The sequence below is a fragment of the Lepidothrix coronata genome, unplaced genomic scaffold, assembly GCF_001604755.1.
Source record: "Lepidothrix coronata isolate B3197 unplaced genomic scaffold, Lepidothrix_coronata-1.0 Scaffold7, whole genome shotgun sequence".
Lineage (NCBI taxonomy): Eukaryota > Metazoa > Chordata > Aves > Passeriformes > Pipridae > Lepidothrix > Lepidothrix coronata.
The window spans coordinates 10,838,848-10,863,375 of NW_016690187.1; the positions used below are offsets into that span (position 1 = coordinate 10,838,848).

Here is a 24,528-nt window from a genome sequence, read left to right on the forward strand (position 1 = left end):
AATAAAATGAAGTTTGAAGAGTGTAGAAAGATTGAAGCTTAAATATTGTCTCAAGGTATATGAAATTTAGCATAATTTTATCAGACTATTTTTTCTTATATTTTAAATAATATTTGTTCATTTGCCAATTGTAATTGCTAGCAGAATACTGCTTTTCAGTATCATAGGATATTATTATACAATAATAAGCTAAAGTTTTTCCTAAACTATGGGTTTTGTTTCTTTCTCCATTAGTGTGGGGGAACGGAGATGGAATTTACAGAGGTTCAGCTTCCCCTCCCTGAGCATTCCAAACACTTCTGCTGTTTGGCATGTAATTAAGCAAGGCAAAAATATGATATCAAAGTGTATGGAGGGTGATTCTCCAGGATTCTTTTACCTGCAAGGCCATTGGAATGGGCTGCTCTGTTTGGGGGCCGAATGGGAGCAGAGAATACCCTTAGTTGGAAGACAGAAAGGGAGAAAAGAAAGCTTGTCACTTATTTTTCTCACTTACTTTTCTTTTTGTGAATTTTATGTGGAAGATGTTTGTAATGCCCAGTTTGTTTGCATTTACTTGTTGAAAACCTGAAGATGTATTAAAAGTGGAACTGTTCAGTTGAAAAGATATTGCCTTGAAGAACATTACTCTTTTAAATTAAAAAAAAAAATCTGTAGAGGGAGTCGATTCCTAAAGTGTAAAGTAATTGCAACAGTGTAAGTTTGATTTTTGAGTGGACAGTTTGAGAGTGGTACAATCTACCCTGGGCTTAATACATTCCTCATTACTTTAAATCCTTCATTCAGGCTTAACTGTTAAAGAAGTGTTAGCAGTTCTCAAAGGTATTGTGAATACAAGGAAGGGAGAACGAATGAGGGGGTTTGGCCTATTCTGTGGAGTCAGAATGAACAGTCATGACCCTTAATCTGTGGATGACAAATGTAATTCAAAAGATTTGTAGTGAGAGTTAAAAGTGTGAGGGACTTCAAGGTTGAATGGGCAGGTAGAAAATGTGTGAAAAGAATAGAAAGGACTAGAACTGTTCAGGAAGGAACTGCAAGGAGTCTAAAGTAATGCAGAGTGGCAAAGAGTAAGGCTGTATTGGTTTCTACTGTAAGTCAAACATAACATTCTGGTTTTGATACAAGATGATTGAATTTAAGATATTTCTACAGAAACATTGGCACAAATGAAGCCCAGTGAAGGGTGTGGTGGACTGCCTTCCTATTGAAGACTGTAGCCCTATGGGTTAGAGCATTGTGCTGTGAAATGTATGAAGCTATTAACCTCTCTCTCTTCTGCTTGAGTTCCCTATGACTTTGAGTTCCCCCTGACATTGAGTAACATTCATTAGTGTTGTAAAGGTTGACTGTCATCCTCTAATGGCAGTGGGGTTTGTCTTAGGCAGTGGTTTACCATAGGATACTTCATTCATATGCAGGCAGCAATTGTTGCAGAACATAAGGTGAATAGTGCTTGTATTGCATTATTTCCTTTGGTAAAAGATTTATTTACTTTTAATAAATTAAAAGTGAAAAAGATATTTTATTTAGTTTGTGTTTTGTTCAATCTTTGCTCTGGCAAAATCGCTATCATGTTGATTTATTCCAGTGGAAAATGACTACCTGACATAATCTTTGTTCAAGCAGCTTTCCCAGAGCCAGTAATGTAAGACCTTGTTTTACCTGAGCAACTTCTGAATCTTAAACATCCACTCAGAATCTCTTACAGAAGAATCCCAGACACAGAGAACAATGGAAAGTCTAGTGACTCAGTCAGCATAAAGCCCAAATATAGTAAGTGTAGGAAGAAGTTTAGAAATAAGGCTTTGGACTATATTTTTGCAGTGATGGTTCTGATCTTTGATTTGCATTTTTCAGTATTAGACTGGCTTTTATTAAATATTACCTCATATATTTGTGCCTTGGTGTCTTCCTGAATATTGAGCAGTTGAAACAGATCTTACCTTTCCAAATTATTTTTGTTAATGCCTGGAGATTCTTCATATATATTCTGGTGTCATTCCTAAGGTCTGCCATGCATTTTAGCCTGTATTTTACTAATGCTTTAATGACAGTGAGAATTATGGTAATAGTAGAGCAACACCAAAAATTCAATCATTTCTGAAATTCAGACTTTCAAAAATCACTCAAAATCTTTTCTATTAGCAAATTTTAAGCATGACAGTGAAGACTGATTATTTTATTTCTCGTTTTTAAACTCAGTGGTTATTTCCTCCAGAAATCTTGCTAACAGGATTCTGTTTGCCTAAAAGAAGTGTCTGGTTTTATCAGCATTTGTCGGAGTAAATCTGAATTTCCATGTAAATTAGGTCATCAGTATTAATTTTTATCGATAGCTGACTGATTAATGAGCTGTCTTACCATTAGAAAAAACCCCACAAAAACTCATAGGAAAAGGAAAACCTTCCAAAAAATTACTAATGACTAAATCTTGAGTGAATTGAGGCTTCAAATAATGTCCATAAACAAGCTAATATCCCTTGTCTTCTGACAGTCCCAACTCTTGCTGAAACCCAGGTGCTGCAGGCTCATGTTGCATATCATATACCAAACCTGGTTATTGCTGACATGGTTATTTTTCTTTCATTCTGGGTATTTCTCCTGGGTATTTGTAGGAGTAATTTTGTAATCATGCATTCTTCTCCTGATTACTTTCTCCTTTATCAAAGTTAGAATTGTTTTTGACCACAATTGAAGCATAAGCTTTTTAGAACCTTTGTGAGAAGTGCCCTTGATATTTTACTTCTTTCATATTATTTGTTTTCAAAGATTATCTCTTTAATGAATTTACATAATTATCTGCTATGTCATTTTCTTTGTTCTAAAGATAATATAAAACAGTGGTAAGTATCAGTCTTTCATATTTTTATAGGTATTTCAGAGCTCTTTGCCTTCAGTTATAAGTAAGCATAGAAGATAACACTGTAAAGCCTAATGCCATAATTAAATGAGTTATAACAGTTCTGCTGAAGAATGATATAATGGACATTGATACAGCACTTTATGTAGGTGTGAGCAACTTAAACTACAATTCTGCAAAGTATTACAGAGTGTAGCAGAACTGTGTGATTCTCAGGTTTTGTGTTAACATTCACTTACCATTTCTCATACTGTACAAAGACTGCTGTGTTTATAATGCTTTTAAAAAAGTTTATCAGTGTTATCTTCTCATTTTAATCACTAGAAGGGTATGTTTAACTACAGGAACTTAATACAAGATAGGCAAAATAAATTGCCAGTGTTGTACATAGTGCTTGAATTTTTTTTAGCTAATTATTATTTAGAAATAATGTACAAATTACTCATATTGATTGCTTATAAGAATGTGTTTATTTTAAAATTCTAATCATGTGGATGCAGATTTAATTCTCTATTGTAACTTCTTAAGTAAGTGACTATGAATATTCCAGTAGTTTTGAAAAAAAAATATATTAAATATACAAGCAGATTTAGTGTTTGCTTTGCTTAGTAATTGCAACTGATAAATGGTGGTTTATGTGTTGTGTTTATTAGAGCTTTAACTGCTAATCTTATATGAAAATATTGCTTTGTAGGGCAAAATTCAGGGAGAGGGCCTGGGATTCCAGAGTGAACTTGTACATTCCTTCAGGGCATTTTTGCAAGGGAGGTTGTTGTGTTTTAAAGGTAGTTGATAAGAGACCTGCACCACCAACCCCAGACCTGCACCACCAACCACCATCATGCATTAGTCTATAGAAGGTATTTGGGTGAACATACTCCTGTACCACTCCGTACCACCATTTATCCAAGTGAAATTTTTGACCATTTGCAGGATACATTATAAATCAGGATGTCACTACCAGACAATCAGATTTGAACATTCCTTGCATAAAGTAGCTTGCCTATATCCCTTAGGAATACATCACTTAACTGTGTTTATGTGACAGTGTTGATATGCCTGGTTTTACATGAAAGTTAGGGTAGTGTGTTATTTATGTCATCACAAATTCATGAAGTAGGTGGTTGTGCTGCTTTATATATACTGAGGTTATCTTCTCTGGACAAATCATTCAGAATAATTGAAAGATGTAGTTTTATCTTATGGCTGTTAATTAAATCAGGAAACAGGACTTTTTTTTTCTTCAGAGTTGGACTTTGCTACTACCTCAGGTTTTTTCAGTGTTCCCTTCTCTGAGGTGCTGACAACAGATTAACATGAAACAGAGCTGTTGAACCTAATTATGTTATAGCTCATTGTTTTGGGGACCTATAAAACTGTTCACTCCCTTTTTATGAGGCCATAGTCACAATGAAAGGCCATAAACGGTGCCTTTTCTCTTTCCTACGGGACTGGAGATTTCATTAGTTGACTAATAAAGGCCTGATCGAGCTGCATTTACACCTGGGAATGAATGATTCTTTATCAGGTCTTAATCCTTAGTAGATCAAGCAGGAGGGAATGACAGCAGGACAGCTTTTGATCAGCCATAAATGGCTGAAAGCTTAATTTTTAAAAAGTTATTTGCTGTTCAGATCTTGACTGGAGACATGCTTCCTTGTACTTCAAAGAAAAGATTTTAAATATGTGGACATTATTAAAAAACAAAACAAACCTGAGATCTTTCTACACTTTCAAGCATTTACTGCTGAAACAAGATTTCCACATTAGCTAAAAGGATTATTATTATTATTATTATTATTATTATTATTATTATTTTAAAATCCTCATAGACTTTGGAGACCACTAATGTTTAACATGTTTAGTCCTTAGAAATAACGTGCAAAATGATTCCCTACCTTTATTTAAAGTCTATACTGCTTGGGAATTTAACATTGATACATTCCTGCTAAATAGGTTTCTGTAGTGTAGGTGTTCCTCTGAGAGTTGTTTAGGTTAATTTTCCTTTTTTAAAATTGTTTTTGTTTTGTTTGTATAATATAAAAAAAATAAAAATTATTGAAATTTTCTAACAATTTAGTTGGGAATGTCCTGTAATGTTTAGAGATGGTTATTTACTTTTTTTGTTTGACTGGGTGTATAGAGATCTTTTTTATCTAGGTACTTTTTAATATTTTTTTATTATTGTAATATCATTTTCTCTCCTTTCTGTGCCACAAGGCAATGGATAGATTACAGCCGTTTAACAGGAATGAACGTCACTGTCTGTGTTTATGTGCCTGTACTGCTAACCTGCTCCTTACTCTGTTTTACCACAGGATGTGAGCGGGGGCAGTTTCGCTGTGGGAATGGCCGCTGTATTCCTGCAGATTGGAGGTGTGATGGGGCCAGAGACTGCTCGGATGACACGGATGAAGCTGGTTGCCGTAAGTGAAACAAATACAGAGCAACTTGTTTGTAATAAAATTAATAAGATCCCAATGTACATGGGGTACAAGAATGAATATTGAAGAGGGAGAAAACTCATTGTCTTGAGATACTGCAGAATCTCTTTGAGTCACATGTAATGAGTTTATTTGCTTTGGTAGTCAGAAAATCAAGTACTGCTCAGCTTCTAACATGACTTAATCTTTTCTTAAAAATCTGACTGTCCAAAAATGCAATTTCATTTTGTGACTAACGTTCTAAGTAGATGTAGAAATGTATTGTATTCTATTACTGCAGTAATCCTGAATATTGCATGTGTACACAGCTATATCAGCATCACTTGTGGTCCAAATCTTTGGATTTTTCAAGCCCTGGAAAACAAACTCTGCCTACTGCACCTAAAGTAGAGTTGTGCTTAGCTGTCTAGAGTTGGCTGTGCTGTGCCAGCAGCTCAGGGACAATTGTATTCATATGGACCGTGATATCCACGCACAAAGATTCTCTCAAGCTAAATAGAAAAGCTGTGAGGATGAAGAATTTTCTTCCACAGTCTATTTTCAGGAACTCACCTGCATTTTACCTTCTTGGATACAGTGTTTTTTGAGGTGTTGTGTGTTGGTGCAGTTATCAGCCCACTTACAGTTTTTGCCCCTCAGCTGATGGGGAGTAAGGAAGACTACTTTATGTCAGTTCTTTTCACATTGTATTATTTTTTTACTGCTTGACCCGTATAATAATTGGAGGTCATTGACATGGCTTGGCAGTCTGATTTGTTGCATAGCACTTTAGTTAGCTTAAAAAAAGTAGTGCAGTTCTGGGTGAAGAATGCCTTTAAACTAAATGGTGTTGTCCTATAGCCTTTTTTTTTTTTCTTTCTAGCTGTTTCAACTAGACATAATATTATGTATCAACTTAGTTCTGAACTGCAACTGAAAAGAAGTCACTGGGCTTTGAAAAAGGAGTGGATAAAATTCATCTTGACTTTGTGAAAAATAAAAAAAAAACCAAACAAAAAACCCAACAAAAATCAGGACCCTTACTACATTTGTCATAGTTATAAACATGAAATTTTTCTCATTTTAACATGTGATGAATTAGGAAGACAAAAATTAAACTTTTCAATTTTTTTCAGTTAACTGTACTCCTAAAAACAGTATGTTAATGTGCCATAGGTAATAGGGCACATCAGGTGTTGCAAGATAGTTTTAAACTGTTTAAAACTGGTCTGAGATTAAAATCATATTAAAAGATTGTTCTTTGGTTCCCAAAGCAGGAATTAAAAAAGTATGCAAGAAGTATATGTCTAGTATGTGATCTATTTTATCCCTCCAATTAGTTTACCTCTAATGTTATTTTGTTCTTTGCAACTCTAAATCTACGAATTTTCTCCCTTGATGCTTTGGTTACACTGGAAGTTGTGCTTACACATCATCCCATGAGCACAAAGTGGTTCTAGTTAACCTTGCACAACTGCAAAAACATGATCCTGAGAAAAAAAGATGGTTAAGACCAGGGTCCTGTCTACTGGACTGTGTTGTGCTAGTGATTCTTCCCAGGGATATTAACTGGGGACAGAATAGGCTGTAATACAGTTTCAAACATTTATTTTGATCTTTCTCTTTGATGCGTTCCTTTTTGTTTGTCTATTTGAAAAGTACGGGGTGGAGCTGGGACAATAATTCAGATTGTTCTGACCTGGCCCTCACTCTTTCCTCATGAATTCACAGGGAAGAATCACAAGCTTGTCTTGAAAGGCCTTCTTCCTACCAGGGATAGAGCACCTGAGGTGGAGTGACAGCAATTGAACAGACCCGTGTGAGACTAGGGAGGCTAGTGTGACTCCATAGATTACTGAAAACAAAAGGGGCTCTGCTGGAGGGCAGTTCAGAACCTGAACCTCTTTGGGGCCTGCCTTCTAGAGGAGCCTGGGTTTCTAGGAGAGGATATAAAGCTGAACATTCCTGTGCAGAAGTTCACTAAGCTGAGTTTTGCCTTTGAGCATCCTTTTGCTGGTCCCCTTTCCCCTCTCGGGTCTGTCTGTTTTCTTTGATCTGTTAAACACTTCATGTGTTTTGTGGAACTTAAAGTTCATCAACACTTGAACTTTAAGCTTTCTTTTCTCTTATGCAATTATCTTCTCTGAAAGTGCTTTCCCAGGTGTCTGTGAAATGACAGTTTTTTTCGTTGCTTACACTAGCCCAACCTACCTGTGAGGGAAATCAGTTTCAGTGTCAGACTGATGGTGAATGTATTCCACGGTCATGGGTTTGTGATGATGAGGAAGACTGTGAAGATGGCTCAGATGAGCATCAACAATGTCGTAAGTATTTTAAGCTTAATGTTATACTAGCTTTGTGAAATAAGGTAATTTACATAGCATCACATTGAGAACATACACAGACAAGCCTACTGGAAGTACTGAAGAGTCTCTCTAAAGTGTTTCTAGAAATTAAATGATCTGAAGTCTGAAGTAGATAGAATACAGAAAATATGTCCAAAAAGACACCCCCAGATATTGAAATCTGAAAATTACTGATGTTTCAGTTAATTAAAAAAAGAGAAATAACCAGTGTATATTAGTTTTACACTTGATACAAAATTTAGTAGTTTTAAAAACAGTGAAATAGACATAATACTATGATGTCTGCTCTACTTGTTACCTAACAAAATTCACACTGGCATCTTAGAACTATATATAAAAAAACCTGAGAATGATTATTGCACCAAATTACATTCTCTGCATTATTGCATAAGATGGAGCGTTCTGAAGAACTGGTTTCCTGCTACTTCTAGTATTAGAAGTTACTTTAATTGATGAGGATAAGATTAATTTATTTTCATTTTGATTCTATGTATAATTTTTTTGTCATTTCTTTAAACTGAACAACTCTGGAGCAACTCACCAACCCCTGGGGAGGTTCAAAGTTTTAAGTTTGGAAGGATTTTGCTCACAGACTTGATTTGTGCTTTTATATCTTGATACTTGTTCCCACTGAGGATGGAAAAATTTCAACGAAAGTTAACTGCCTTTTGCTCCTCTCTTCCTCTGAGAAGGTGTCAGCACAACTGCTGGTTATGTTTTAACTAAGGAATCTGTAGATACAAAATGCAAAATGAGCAACAACTCTGAGTTTGACTTTTGAACTAGGTCACTGTAACATTGTTCTCCATGTACTAGTTAGTCATGAGTGTTAGTAACTACACAGTGGCACTGTGCTGCTGCCATTTTTGAGTAGTCTCCTGGTATTTGTCCTTGTTCTTCTAAAGGGACTTTTTATCTCTGTGTTTGGGAAACCTAGAGGAGCTTTTCCTCCTTGAAATGTTAAAAATTTTTCCTGAGAAAACTAGCCGACAGCTCTGGAAGTCATATGTGCAGAATTAAAACAAATTGTTTTACTTTACTGTCTTGCTCTTGTTTTTCCTCATGACCCTAGTATCCCAGTAGCTGATCTTACTTTGAGAACACTGCTGGCAGAAGGCAGCATAGAGAGCCCCTGTAGAGCAGCAGATGCCCAAATGCCCGTGTATAGACTGGGATATGTTGAGATATAGCCTGAGTTTGAAGGAAACATGTGCAGGTGGCAGAGGGAAGGAAAAGTTTGCTGTAAGTTTGCCCTTCAGCTATATCTTCACATATTCAATTACTTTGCCTAAAAAGAACTGAAAGTTTGATTTAACTGTAGTGGAATCAATGTGGAATTGAAGAATTTTACGTGGTTGCTTTTCACTGACACCTGTCATCATAAGACCGTCATAATCATTCTTGATCCTCTCTTAGTTATAAATGTAAACAGTTTGTGACTGTTGAGGCCCTGGCTGTATTAGAAAGCAGTGCCTTACCTTCAACTCTGCTGTGTTTTATGTTGTGACATTCTGATTGACCAAATAACTTCGTTACTGACAGATTTTGACCTAGTAAATAAAATAATAGAGAAAACTTTAGATCAGTGAGAATTAGTAATTTAATGTTTTTGGCAGAACAATTGTAGGGAGGTAATTTTTAACCTAGGGGTCAACCCCTTCAGTGAGAAAAGCAGTGAACTTGCTGACTTACAGAAGGCCTCACAGAGAAAGATTAAATAGTTAAAGAGGAAGAAGGATAATGCTTTTCTTCATAAAAAGTCTTGGTTGATGGAAAAGACTGATGGAGTGCCTGTTTCTTGCAGCGGGAAGGACGTGCTCAAGTGAGCAGTTCACGTGTTCAAATGGACAGTGTGTCCCGAGCACATACTGGTGCGATCGAGTAGAGGACTGCATTGATGGAACAGATGAAAGAGCCTGCCGTGAGTCTTAACTCTTAGCATGAGATCTGGTTTCATCTCATCTCTCTGGCATTTTAATAAATTTGTAAGATTAAAGGGCCTGTTGATAGACAAGATGACCACAATATGCTTCTTGTTACAAGAGTTTCATTTCAGATTCTCTTGTGTATTGAAACTGGTGTAGTGATACAGATCCTTTATCGCAGAACTCAAATGCGAACTGCCACCACAGGATTGGGGCTTCTTGTTTCTCATCATTTGAAAGATAATTATTACTGCATTGGGAAAAAGTAACCGTATTTAATTGACTTATAGCTTTGGGACATTCAGGGCTAACTTTGCCAAATTTTTTCATATTCTTTTTTTCTGCTTCTTGTAAAATCAGTAGTAGTTATAACCTGTGTAGAAAATCAGAATTTGACTCCAAATCATTTTTTTGAGGAACTTTCACCCTTTCAAAAGCATTTGTATTCTAGACTGCAGCTTCCTGTGGAGATGATTTGGTCATACTGTATTCAGAAAAGTTGTTTATATTGTGCCAACAGCATGTAGATGGACAAGTAGTTTTTTTGAATCTAACTTCCCTAGAATTGAGTTGGCCTAACTGGTGACAGTCTCCCTAGATCCTGGCCTAGGTTGAATACTGATGGAAAGGAAATCTGGCCACAGAATAGAGACCAGAAATGTTTTTGTCTAATATGTACACAGCAGTGTGTAACAACATGTCTGTTCACTGTTAGTACTAAGGACAAGATTCACACACCCTGAGTGACATCTAACACATAAGCTGCTATTCCAGCTGTTAGAATTTAGTGTGCCTTTGGGAAAAAGACATAACTGTATAGTTCGCTCAGAACCAGACCCAGGATGGGAGGTGAGGAAAAGAGGATAGGATGCTAAGGGATGGATAAAGGAGCAAGAAAAAAAATGTTGTTAAGGCTGATCTTATAGGAAAAAAGGTCGTGTGCACATGCTGTATAAAGGAAAACTAGAGTATTGCATGGTCAGCCAACTGCTAGTGTGTTTTATCCCTGCCTGACTCACAAGTGACTAAAAGGTACACTATGTAGATTGAAAAGTGATTTAGAACTATATGGTAGTCTGGAATAAAATGTTGCTGAGTCATCCAGCTTGGAACTTACTATGTGGTAGACCCATAGCCAGTTCTGAAGTCACCAACACAAATGCCTAAAAGCCAAGATTCCAAGTGCCCCGTATCATTGCTGGAAGAATATCTTCTGTAGATTAGTATTTTTTCTCTCAAAGTTTAGAGGAAGAAAAGAGATTGGTAACTTTGTTTAACAAATCTATGACACATTAAAAAAAATCCTGAAGAAAAGATATTTTTTTAAAAAATGCAGTATCTGTGATAAGAAAGGGGAACTGCTGAACGTCTCTGAGAAACCTGTGAGTAGTCATTGAATAGAGTGTGGAACACTCAGATGCCGCAGTGTGACTGTTATAATGCAGTAAACCTATGGCAGGCTGGGAGTGGAGTCCTAAGGGTAATAGTTTTTAAGACTAGAAGCTGCTGTGATGTTTGAAAATTGAAGTGCGCATTTTATTTCATTCTCATCTAAGTAAATTACAGAGGCAGTTAGGAAGGGGCCCTCTAGATATGTTAATAGTAGCACTCTACTCCTGCGTGGGAAACCCACTGCATCATTGCTGCATCAGCCAGTAGGCTCCCCGTGACTGTTGTGAAGGCAGCATATTTAGCCCCAGGGAGAGGGACTGTCTCCTATCATTCAACAGCCTCTACTCTGGTTTATTAGGCTATGTGTTGACAGTCCCTCTAAGACAGAAGAATGACTGTGACTTGGAACACTGAAAGTAGCTGTGTTGGACTAGTTTAAAGAAATGTGACAGTGCTGAAGACAAGAAGATCAAGAAGAATGTAATGACAAGACCCTTGAGGAAGCCTGGTTAATTTTATTGCCTTTTTTTCTTTGCAAGGCCTGGAACTTTAAACAGAAGCCATAACATAGGATTAACAGTTTGGTGATTTTGTGATTAACCGTACAGTAGGGATTAGTGTAAGTGTTCGATTTTTGCAGCAGATTCTAATACTTGCTTTGACTATTATTTTTCCCCACTGTTTAGTCCATTTCCTTTTCCACAGTATCTGATATAAACAAATATAAGAGGAATATTACTATTTTAGCCTTTTCATTTGTCGTTAGTTTTTCCTTATTTAATATGTACTAAATGGTTTCATAAATACAAATGAATCATCTATGAAAAACAAAAGAAAAAAGCTATTTATAATTGATTCTGTTGTTTCATGGAGCATAACAAAATGCAAATGTATGTCCGTTTGCTTATGCCTTGCACTCACTGATCTGTCCTGAAGCAGATTTAGATTGTAAAGAAGATAAAATTTTGTTGCCAAATAGGTTACACTATTTAAGAAACTAGTCAAATGCAAAATGTCACCAATATAAAGTAACTCTGCAATTAAACGTGTAAAAAAATAGAACAAAGGAATTCAGAGCCCTAGTCCATTTTACTGCTAATAGGATTAACAGCAAGGGAAAACTGCCCATGCAGGGGCTAAGATAAACATCAGAACAATGTTTCAGCTACAGGTCATTTAATTAGTGCATTGAAGCTGTTTTAATTTCATAAAATTGTGGGGTTTAATTTTCTTTAAATACATGTATCAGGCTGTTTTTCTAGCTTTTTAAAACAGTCAGCAACTAGCAAATAATTTTAAAACTTCAGAAACAAAATGAAATGGGAGACTATTTGGGGTAGCAAATACTTTTTGGGAGTAAGTAGTCAATACTGGTGTCATTTTTCTGTGTTACATACTTTATTTCTCTCAGTTTAAGGTAGAATTCTCTCTCCTGCCTCAGCTTCATAGTTGAAAAATGAAAATCCCAGCCCTGTCCATTTTGCTTTGCTGTGACTGACAGAATAACGTATCCTTCCTGGATACAACTCTGGCAGCTGAGCACTGCTCTGAGGGTGTGAGGGAGGAAGGGGAAGTATGTTAAAGACATGTTGTTTGAGGTTGGTGGGCTGAGTGTGAGCCTAGAGACTCTATATTTTTGATTCTAATTTTCATGTTGAGTTGCTCCCATAGGTCAACTGTCGAGCCTGTTACTTTTTGCCTCTTGTTTGCTGTGCTAAATAGCTGTTGTGGTCAGGAAGTAGGCAGCCAGCTCTGGGATTAATTTGCGGAGATCAGGGTGAAAGTGGACAGAGATCAAGAACTGAAGAAATCATAGGGGATGTAGTCCAAGAAAGAAGAAAAAGGCCATGGCTTTTTTCCTACAGGGAAGTAGCAAAACTGGATCGTGGTAAGAAAGGCAACCAAAGACTAGAGTGTCAGGGATCAAAATCAGGAACTAAGGCCAGGAATGAGAGTCTAGTCTAGTCAGTCTGCCAGCTCTGAAAGCATCTCTGCTATGAACACTGCTTAGCATCATCTAGCTCACAGGATTCTTGGACTTGGAGTAAGTCCTCCTCCTGGTGTCTCCAATAGTCTGTGAGCTGTCTGGGCAATGTTTTGCCACCTGTGAGGTGGTGACTCATGGCAGTGAGTCAAAGGGATTTAATTAATTTTATTTTGTAAAATGTTTTGGAATGTTGCTGCAATAAAAGACACTTGTAAGTAGGAAATTGCCATTTATTATTATTTTTTATTTCTCCTACTTGTAACATGGATTAGGATTACAGAAGGTTACACTTTCTGACTATGTGACAGAAATTAGCTTCTGCTGAATCAAAAACCATTTGCAACTGTTTCCTGTTGCTGTTTTCATATGGACTTATTTCCAGCTTGCAGAACAAAAGTGTTAGACAGAAAGAAAAATAATGTAGGTTTAGCAAGTCCTGTGACATAGGTTTCAAGCATCTTCCACGGGTCAATGGAAACCTGCCATTTCAAAGGGATTTGCAGCTGTTGCCCCAAAACAGTTAAAAGGAACAAGGTGCCTCATCTGTCACTTGTGCTGGTGTTTGCCAGTTTGTGTTTTGCAACTGAAGTGCTGGCATGCCTGGGGAGACAAATTGTGTAGAAATATTTTGGCTAAGAAAGAGATGCCTGAGAGAAAGGGAGAGAAAGAAGAGCTCCTTTTCTTCCTGAGCATTGGGAATGAACATAGGGGAAAATAATTTCCTTCTGTTTTCACATATTGTCTTCTAGGAATTGTGATGACTAGGGAAACATTTTTTCTTTTTAGTTTTCTGTAAAATTATCCACAGGTTCTTGGGAGGAAAAGATAAAGGAAACAATTTAATGTTGGAGGCTCTTGACCATTAAAAGCAAGGTGAAAGAAAACAGTATTTATGTTTTTTCTGTCCCTTCACTTTTAATGCCATGTTCAGTCTTATACTGTCTCCTTTCACTCTCTCCTCTTGTACAGCTGTATTCTCAGACCTCCTTGGGTGCAAACTACCTACCTTGTTGTCCTTTTAACTCAGAACCTTATCCTTCCTTTTTAGCTCTTTCCAATTCAACTGTCACCAAAGCAGAAAAAAGGAAGTTCAGTTCCCTGGAAGAGAACCCTTTCAGGTCACTCACAGAGCACAGAGACTTTTTCCATGTGCCCCCTACAACAGAGGCATTATCATCAGTTTCTCTGATTGGTGTCAGTTCTTGCATAGCAGTGGGTTTTTATACTCAAATAAATCGATCTTGAATTGGGTGCGTGCAGAGAAACCTTAGTTTAAACAAAAATTCAAATAAAAGCTAGGAAATGTTTATTGTGCAAGCCCCAAAGCAGTGCGTAATGTAAGAGCTCCCCACTTAAATTCAAAATGTCATGATAATCAGTTTCCAGACTTTGTTTGCTAAAGAGCTTTTCATTAAGCTAAATTGTATAGGTCTTCTGGTTTAGAGAGTTCATCCTGTTCCTACCCTCCTCACTGCTAAGGTTCAGATTCTTTTTTTCCTTTTAAGAAGTTCCCATTTGGTGATAGGAGTAGAAGAACTAAGCTCATTCATTGCTGATACTTTCAAAATTTTGGACAGAAAGAAAGGGAGTTTAAGTTCATTTTTTTTTGCATTTGAAGGACAGGCATTCCTTTGTTTTCAGATATCCTAGCAGTGTTATGAAGTTCTGTTTTGGCTTCCTTCAGTCTCTCAGCATCGACACCACAAACACAATGCCATAGGTGCATCTTGTGTGTGATTTCCATAGGGGCCTTAGCTAGACACCACTGGAAAGTGGTTCGCCCTCACAGAAGCCAGCATTTCTTGCTTAATTCTTTTACCTTTGCTACTTCTCCTCACATAAAAATAACCCAGCTACTGTGGAACTGTCCTGATGGCACAGATGCTCCTGAAACCTGCAGTGCATTGGCTACAGCCTTTGGTGTAGCTCACAACTTTTCCATTATTCATGAGGATTAGTTCTTAATGCCCCAAATAATTAAAACCATTTTATTAAAATAATATGCTATAAGGTACAAAGAGAACAATGTACAATGCATAATGCAGTGAAAAATATCTTTCAGATCAGTGAGCAGGCCATGATCAGAACTATAATTTACTAAGCACCATCTTTTGACAGAGGATTGGGAATGGGATTACCTGTACAGAATTTAAAAATTAAATTAATCTCCATTGGGCTTTTCAAAGAATATTCTTGCTTGTGCAAGTACAATTAAAATAAAGAATCTGTATGCCAAGTAGATTTGAAAAGAAAATAAGGAAAAAGAAGCATTTGTTCACATTTTGGTAAACCACCAATTTAGTCAGAATGTATATTTTCAACTGTCTTCAAAACATCTTTATTTATTATTGTTTGATATTTTTACAGTAATTTGCGTTTATACAATACACTAGATTATATAATATAATAAAGATTTTTCCAGGCTGAGGACATTGCCAGGCTTGTTGCTGGAGAGAAGATGTTGACAATGTCTTCCTTCTTCTAAGGGAGTTTAGTATAAGCTTAAGAAAATCTCATTACTGACTAGATCCTTAGTTTCCCTGGGCATTCTTGAAGAAGCAGGTGCTTCAAGGCAATGGGTTCAGCTGTCTATTTGCTTGACATTTAGTCCATCAGAAACAGCATAGAACATCACTGGAGGTATTTCTGTGGCATATGAAGAAAAATGGAGAAAATCACAAAGCTGTCCAGTATAAATCCCTTAGAAGCTTTTCTGCTTCAGTGCAGTTACGAGCACATACCTTGTATTCTTCTTTTTCTTCAATATGCCCTGTAATACTAACAGTGTTCTTGTACTGCCATAGCTATTTCCCCTGGGAACTAACACCAGAAGGCCACAGGTAGCATGTTTTGAATTCCAGGGGGATGAACGAAAATGTGCCTAGATGAGATCCTGCTCCATCTGCTTTATTAACTCTCAGGGAAGTAAAATGGGATAAGAATTCAAACTGAAAATCTAAAAGGTACAAAATGTAATTTGGTTCTTCTGTGTCTTGAGTTCATTTATCTTCTGTATAGAGACAAGGGTTCAATAAAACTCACTTCTAAAATCAGCAATTATTTGCTTTCATACTTGCCATTTGGCCAAAATAATTAATTTTTGTGTATATGGCAATGAGCTAAACTATGAGCTCATGTTCTCCCACTCAGCTCTACCATGTGCCTATGCTTAATTTGTTAGATAGTTCCACTGAACTCACTGACTGCTTGTATAAAGAAGTATTTTCAGAATTGGTTTTGTTTCAGATAATCCCTTGTATTGGCCTGTAGGTCATCTACGTAAGTAGAATACGAAAAAACTGAAAAATCATTATTTCTGCAGAATCTGTTTTCTTTTCTGAAGGAGAAAAGCAAGTAATAAAAAACAGAGGTCCTAACATTGACCATGGACCTGGAAGTTTAGTATCCTTGGCTTATTTAGAACAAGTCCATAAAAACCTGAAATATCTGAGTTTGAGAACTCATGACATTCTAAGTGGACCTAGGAACTGTAAATTTCTGGAATTCCTTTGCTATTTAAACACTTTTATAAAGCTCAAGAAAGTGTAAAACAGGTACAAATAAATTAAACAAATGTTCACTGCTTGCTTTCTTGTTGTGTTGCATTGTTTTCTGTCATATTGTGAACTGTTCGGGTTGCAAATCTTTTTGGGATGTGGGAGGGCATCTAATTTTTCCCTTGTTGCTTGCAAGGTTTTGTAGCATCTGCCTAGAGGATATTTTTTGAATATCTGTTGGGGAAGAGAGTAAAGGGATCGTTAGTCAGTACTAGTACAGGAAGGTTTGTATTACCTTTTTGTTTTTCTTTAAATCAAGATATTCTGTTGACACTGAATGTGTATGACTCATTAGAGTCTAAGATTCATGCTAATACTAAAGGATTTTTATTGCAGACTACCCAAGATGCGAACAGTTATCATGTGCAAATGGAGCATGTTTTAATGCAAGCCAGCGATGTGATGGCAAAGTTGATTGCAGAGATTCTTCTGATGAAGCTAATTGCAGTAAGTACCGTGTGCAGAGTGATCCCAAACAAATATGCTTTATAGACCTCCTTTTAGAGTTAAAGACTATAGTTTTCTGACAGATTTTCTTCATGTCTTTCTGTGCTAAAATGTCTTTCAGCCCATGGCTGTACCAGCACGCAGTTTCAGTGTGCTAATGGAGAATGCATCCCTCGAGCCTTCATCTGTGACCATGATGATGACTGTGGAGACAGGAGTGATGAAAACTCTTGCAGTATGTTTTGGGTTTTTTTTCAGTTTCTTTAAGTGTTTTACTAAGAACTGGTTCAAGCAAATAGCAGGAAGTAGATTGCTTGGCTATACAGCCATCAAAAGCTAGTCACTGTTCTACAATGACTTTTTTGTATAGAAAGATCAAAATTGCAGTACTACTTTGATATACTTCTTTCAGGTTGTCTTTGCTGCTAAGTCCCTGGGTGTATGGTTACTATTTGAATTTTCTGGATTCAGTGACAGTTTGCTTCTTCATACAGTTTCACTTCTTCATTCTGTTGTCATATTCTTAATTTCAGCATGACCCAGAGATAATTCCTTTGCTCTGAAATACCAATTAGCTGCAGCATGCTATTGTTTTTTGTCCAGATTGATTTGACTCTTAACATTTTTATTTTCTGATAGATGGAATGAATATTCTAGAATTATTCCTAGTGACTATAATGTACAACTTTATGGGCTGATAACTGTACAGATACTTGTCCTTGAGATGTTCATTCTTTTCTTCACGATCAGGGTATCCTAAAATACTGCGTCTCCAGCCAGAATCATGGCTGTACAGTTATCACTTGTGTGAGCTATATAGAAAGGTCCCCCGCTGCTTATAGGATCTAAGTTAGTTTTCTATTTTGTGTTGCAGGAAGGTCACATGTTATCATGTAGTTGCTCTGTGCTACCAAGGGCAACACACCAGTATAATCCCATACCACCCACCCCCCCCCCCCCCCCACATACTCCACCCAAAATATTTCTCTTTTATGTCTTTGGCAATGCTTGTCCTTTGGAGTACCCATAAATGTTTCTGAACTCTTAGAATAGAAGGCTATGATGTAAATGCTCATTTTTTTCTTAACTCTGAAGGCATGCAGATATTTTACCTCCTGAAGTCTTGAGTATCATCATGTCCACTTTCAGGAACCTTGCTAATAAGGTGTTCTGCATCTAGTTGCACAATTAATTGATAAATATTTAGCCTTCCCTTTTATTACTGTAAAGACTTAGAGCAGAATGAAGTTCCCACCTACAACTAGAAAAAGCCAACAGTGTTTGCAATATATACAAGATATGGAACTACCTCAGTTTTTCAGGAGGTATTATAAATGACTGTTCATTGCTGAGACAGTATTGCTATTTTTAACCTTTTAGCCACTTAGAACAGTTAGATTTTCTCATGTTTCTTTCCTTAGCTTATGCAACTTGCAGAGGCAACTTCTTCACTTGCCCAAGTGGCCGCTGCATTCATCAGAGCTGGATATGCGATGGAGATGATGACTGTGAAGATAATGAAGATGAAAGAGGATGTGGTACATACTGTTACTAACTTCTAATGGTATTTTCAGAGGAAGACCACACTAAGCTACATCCTTGGAATTGTGACCAATCAAGATGTTCTCAATATATTTTATTTCTGTTAAAACCTTAGAATTATATCTTAATTATTTCTTCTTTTTTTTACTTATGCAGTATTTTTACTACTGTGTGTGTGAGAATTATTGTTGTGATACTGAGTATGATACCAACTAAGTTTAACATATAGCATTATCTCCTTTTTTACTTTTATGTATTCTCTTTTATATTTTGTTTTGGTCTTCCTATCTGTGGAGATTTTTCAGGTCACCCCTAAGGGGACATGAGGCATCTAATAACCAAAAGCAACTGATTGAAAATGAAAGTAACTCAGTTCCTGCCAAGATTTTTTGTGTGAGAAACTTTTTAATGAATGAATGTTCTTTTTCATTGGCTTCTTCTATGATGAGCATTATTCTCTGTATCCATACAGCATTTGTGTGTTTTGAAACCATAAAACTATAGTTCCACTTCTGGTGCAACAGTTAGTTTAAAGCTAAGTGGTTTTACTGTCTCTAACAAAACAGAAAACTAAAAAGATTCATGTGTTGTCTGCACAAGTATTGTTTGCATGACAAGGAAGTATAGATGATGTTTCTTTATAGTCTTTCCCAGCTGTGTGCAAGAAACAGAAAATCAAGGAATAGAGAAGTTTTGCAAAGTTGTTAGAGAAGAAATTCTGAGTAATATTTGAAACATAATCTTCAATTACTGCTGTTTTTCTTTTCCATAGAAAGTGGTCGCCATGAGTGCTACCCAGGAGAGTGGGCCTGCCCTGGGTCAGGGCATTGCATTCCAATTGGAAAAGTGTGTGATGGGACTGCAGACTGCCCAGAAGGAGAAGATGAAACTAACATCACCGCAGGCAGACATTGCAGTATGTGTTAGAATCAAAAACATACACAGAATAGCAGAAACACCAGCATTGATATCTTTTTATATTCACCTTTTGTCTCCTAAAGAATACTGAAATTTTGGAAGCTTGCTATTTTCATTGACACTGTTCTGACTGGATGATCTGAAAGAGGCATATATGCTGCAAAAAACCCTATTCCTTTTGTAAAACAAAATTTCACAAATAAGGATTTTAACTCACTCTCCATATTCTTAAATATGTTCACAAAGACAGAGAAAGGTGTGCTATATGCCTTTTTTATTTAAATATCTGTGTTTTTCCCTTTGTGTAAGTGAGAAGGGATGTTTTGTACTGATCAGAACACGGGATTGAATCAGTGTATCCTGAGCTTTGGCTAATTCACTTTAAAGATTAGAGTTTTCAAAAATATCTTCACCTGGGATGCCTGTTTCTCCAGTTGGTGGTACACTGGGTTTTCTCTGTTGGAGGCAATGAGCATGCATAGTTCCTCCTAATTTCTTATGAACATTGAATCCCTCTGGGAATAAGGACCAGGGTATTTTAGGTTTTTAATTTCTAGGAAGATGAAAATTCTTATTAACAAAATCATGCTTTTTGGAATAGGAGGGTTGAAAAAAATAGTAGAAAATTAAACCTTATTGTAAAAAAGCACTCTTGCTTTGCTCAGTGGTTTAGTAGCAACAGCAGATACGGGCTGCAAAGCAAGGTGTTTAACAGAAAAAACTGAGGAAAAGGAAGATGAGAAAGAAGGAGGTGGAAGTCAGTCAGCAATTGTTTTATAATCATAACTTGTTCACCTATCACTGAATTGTTTATTAAATCATAGTACAGGGAAAGGCAGAAGTAGTGAAGGAAAAAGGAAGAGGGAGAGAGAGAGAAGGAAAGGATAAAGAAGTATTCATCCATGTACACAATCCAGCCAATATATTCTAATATATTGGAGTAATATAGATATTCTTCTTAATATAATATAGTAGGTTTTCTTCTGTATAAAAGAGTAAATGATGAGGTTATGTGCCAATAGATGGAGTTCAAAAATATGTTGTTCACAAATAGGTCTTGTGGAACAAGGCATGATGCATTGCAGATGGCTTCCTCTGTGCACCTTTTTTACACAGCCCTTACCAGTGATGGTTCATATAAGATTGATGCTTGTGCTTTAACTCTGTTCTAAAACCTATTAAAACCAGTATCTTATCTTCTGTCTTCCACGTCCTTGCCTGCATGTATGTAAGTGTATGTGCTTTTATGGAACTTTAGACATAACTTCCTGTGCCGATTTGCTTTAAGAAGCTGTTCTTAACATTGTAGGCTCACTGTAGAAAAGACTATAGCTTTGTAACTGTTAGTGAGGCAGAAAGCTGTTCTACTGGTAATGTGTGTGTTTCTGAAATATTTCATTTCCTTTTCAGATGTATCCCGCTGCCCTGCTCTGAGTTGCCAGTATCGCTGTCACTCTTCTCCAGCAGGAGGGATGTGTTATTGCCCTGCAGGATATACAATAAGTAGCAATGACAGTCGTACTTGTATTGGTAAGTGAAGCACAGTGATTACAGATATCTTACAGTCATTACAGATATCTTGTACCTTCTCACAGCTCATTGGGAAAGTTTGAATTCCAGGAAGGTGGATAAATTCGAAGTGGGTGGATGTACTGGCAAATAAAAAAATCTCAGGAGTCAGCAAAAGAATAAAAATCTTAGTAGTATAATGGCAGCATGGTGATACAGAAACAAACCAGAGAGATATCATGAAGATCTCTTTCACTTTGACCTTAAAGACATAGTGACAGCATGATTAGATTTAAAAAGATTAACTATTGGATGGCTGTTTTATTATCAAATTTTTTTACCAGTCTTTTAGTGGTTGGATAGGAAGAGTTTGTTTCTGCCTCACTCATTTGTATTGTATGCCTGGAAAAACAGTTAGTGATGTCTAATTGTCTAATGATGTCTAATTGTTTGGTACTTTTGAAAAGTGGCTGTATATTAAGACAGTAGAACATTATACTTGAAAATAAAAAGGTGCTTTGCCTTTGGAAAGGCTGTATCTTCTATGGGGTTTCAGTACATACATGATTTACATGAAAATGAAAACTATTTACAAGAATGTAAAGGTAAGTGAGGTGTTTTGGTATTGCATTTGTATTCTGCAGCTGCTGTAACTTGGTAGTACAAATGATTTATCTCAGTAGCTGGAAATAGAGTAACTTCAGAATCATAAAGGTTAGCACTGCCTAATAAAAGAAATGGGGTAAGTACCTGTTATGGATTTTCAACCCAAGCTCTGGTGTTTGTACTCTTAAAAGTATTCCAGATGCTCAGCTTCTAATGAAATTTTGTATTTTGGGGAATATTGAGTGACCTAGGGCTGTATAAGCTGCAATGGTAGAATAGTTGCTCTTTATAGAGACAAAGGAGTAAGGCATAAAATTCCCTCCATTCTTTCACTCTTATGTGGGAAGTACATGAAAGACACATTCCTAAACCTGGTGCAGTCTCAGGGAGTTTTCTATTTTTCTTTGCCCTGTAAAGAAAGCTATCTGATTCAGGCTTGTGAATCTGAGTCAATGTATTGGTTTGCTGAGATCTAGGCATATATTTGTATTCACAGCAGGACTTGGCATGGAGGAATGGCTGATGGTCAGTAGTGTGTAATTCCAGATCTTAATTTAAGTCAAAATTATGAAACTATAGTGTTAATGAAGTGTATTACTTTTTGAAACTGTAATCTTTTCAGTTGTCTTCATTTCGTTCTGGATCACTACAGATTGAAGGTTTTTAACACATGGAAGCTGGAAAGCTACAGAGGACAACATTTTTTCAGTACCAAAATGTACTATCCAGGAAATATTTAATTTTCACTTATGTGTTAATCAGCATTTAAAACCAGAAGTTCAAATAGGAAGCATATTTAAGATCTCATTTTCACCTTTTTATTGGCTTAACAGTAGAATTACCAGTTTCCAGCAATGTTACATATTCTATTCAGATTTTCAAGTGAAGTAGGGCAGACTTTTAATGTCAAAACTGTGTGTTAAGTATTTTCAGAAATCTGAGTTTAAGTAACCACTGATAGGATGAAACACTAGACAGTGTTCAGATCTGAATGCCTTTTTTTATGAAAGTAATTTACATTTAAAAATCTTTGCTTTAAAAAAATGACTAGTTAAATATTTCACAATTTTATATGTAAAAGATTCTGCAGCAACCCTGTAAATTCCTTGTAGAGCACATCTGTGAGTTCTTGCTGGGTCATCCTAGCTGTGCACTCTACTTGTATGATATTTTGTGTGTCAAAATTAACTTCTTTGTACTTTTGCTGTCTGGTTCTGGTCCACAGCCAGCTTTTAATTGTAAATCAGACACCTGCTAGCATGGTACCAAGTCTGAGCTAATAAAAACTGCCTTCTAGCAGGACTTACTGGCCTGAGCACTGCACTAACATAAAGGTAGGGCTCGCCTTCAGAGTGGGCTTAAATCCTACTCTGTGTGTGTGTGTGCAAAGTGTAGAGATCTGTTGCAGGAAGAATACTGCACAGACATGTTTTATATTGTGAAAAGTAGACAATGATGTCCCTTCCAATGATTTTTCTCCCAAACAGATGTGGTTTGGGTTTTGTTGGTTGTTTGGTTGGTTTCTTTTCAGAAGGGCAAGGGTGCACGTAGGTCCTCGGGCAGGAAACATCAGGGTTTTTGTTATCCAGAAATAAAAACATTGAAACATTGTGGAAAAACATACAAAATGTCTTCTTCCATGCTATAGTTCTGCAAACAGATATAAAGCAAGCAGAGAGGACAAATTTGCAGCTTCCTAATTATGACATCTGTTTTATACAGAGCATTGTTTATTAATACACCTTATTCACTTGACAGATTTTGATGACTGTAAAATGTGGGGTGTCTGTGACCAGCTTTGTGAAGATCGTGTGGGACATCACCAGTGCCACTGTGTGGAAGGTTATTTCCTAGAGCATCATCGACATTGTCGGGCCAACACTTCAGGTTAGTGCAGAGCACTTCAAGTCTCCTGCTGTTGTTGAGCTAATTGATAGATAGGTAAATAGATAGGTGAAGTGGGGCAGTTTTCATGGCTTTGCCATACAACTGTGTTTAATTTTAACTTAACTCTGCCCTTAAGGACTTATGGTCAGGACAGCATTCAGAATATCAGCAAATACTAAAACTCTCCACGTGCTGGCATCTGTAGTCTTTTGTGGAGCTGACCCTCATCAGGGCTGCTTCTCCTCAGATCAGCAAATGTCTTCTAGGCTCCATTGCTTTCTCAGCACTCCTGGCTTCTGCAGAGTTGGGAGATCATTGCCAGAGCCCACCTGAACTAAGAAAATCTTGTTCTGTGGGAGGCAGTTTCCTGACATGCTCTCTATGGAAGTCAGTGTGACCAAGAAATCAGGAAACCTTGTTTTTTCTAGAACTGCGCCAGAAGGTGGTTTTGCTGAAAGGTGAGATGAAGCACTTGCCTGTGACAGAAGCCATACTCTTGGCTTCCAGTGTTCCAAAGCCTGAACTTGGCAAGAACTTTTGCCTCTTAGAGTGTGGTTCCCCATCAGCTGTAAGCAGCTGCTCCTGACCTCCTGCTCTGTTCTGAAGGCACGCCCTGGGAAACCCTTCCTTTTGGAGATGTAATGTCCTAACAAGCTTTTGTGTGAGGCAGGTGTTCCTGCCTGCAGGAAATCAGTGGGAAGCTGAGTCCCTGATTGGCATAGCTGATTAGCAGCCTTGCTTCTTAGAAAACCATAAAGTGCTCAGTTCCCTCATCCTTTTTTCTTCAGCCACATCTGCAGAGCAGTCATCTCTCAATTTTCCAAGTATGTCCTCAAAAAACATTTGAGGTAGTGAAGCTTTTTGAGGTAATGAAATATGTCTGTATTAAAACGTGCATGTCCCAGCACTTGGAATGACTGTTCTGCTTCCAGAAAAATTCAGTATGTTTCACAAGAAGCTTTCCATTCAAATTAATGTCTTTTGGGCGAGTGTGTTGAGTTTCTATCTTATTAATGGGAGAATTTCATACTTGCTCTAAATCAGTTCCACTGGATTCATTTTAGCTTTAGTAGAAATGGTCTTTAGCATTTAGATTCTTTGAATAC

General features: G+C 36.9%; 1 protein-coding gene across 2 annotated transcripts in view; it reads left to right on the forward strand.

Moving 5' to 3' along the window:
• The window catches only part of LRP2 (LDL receptor related protein 2), a 116,703-nt gene that overhangs the window by 12,208 nt on the left and 79,967 nt on the right, over positions 1-24,528 (forward strand). For both annotated transcript variants that reach the window (XM_017837597.1, XM_017837606.1), the window contains exons 2-10: positions 5,182-5,289; positions 7,488-7,610; positions 9,457-9,573; positions 16,850-16,960; positions 17,082-17,195; positions 18,382-18,498; positions 19,275-19,418; positions 20,831-20,950; positions 23,294-23,422. In XM_017837597.1, coding sequence (XP_017693086.1) covers positions 5,182-5,289; positions 7,488-7,610; positions 9,457-9,573; positions 16,850-16,960; positions 17,082-17,195; positions 18,382-18,498; positions 19,275-19,418; positions 20,831-20,950; positions 23,294-23,422 — 1,083 coding nt within the window. The remainder of the gene's footprint in view (positions 1-5,181; positions 5,290-7,487; positions 7,611-9,456; positions 9,574-16,849; positions 16,961-17,081; positions 17,196-18,381; positions 18,499-19,274; positions 19,419-20,830; positions 20,951-23,293; positions 23,423-24,528) is intronic.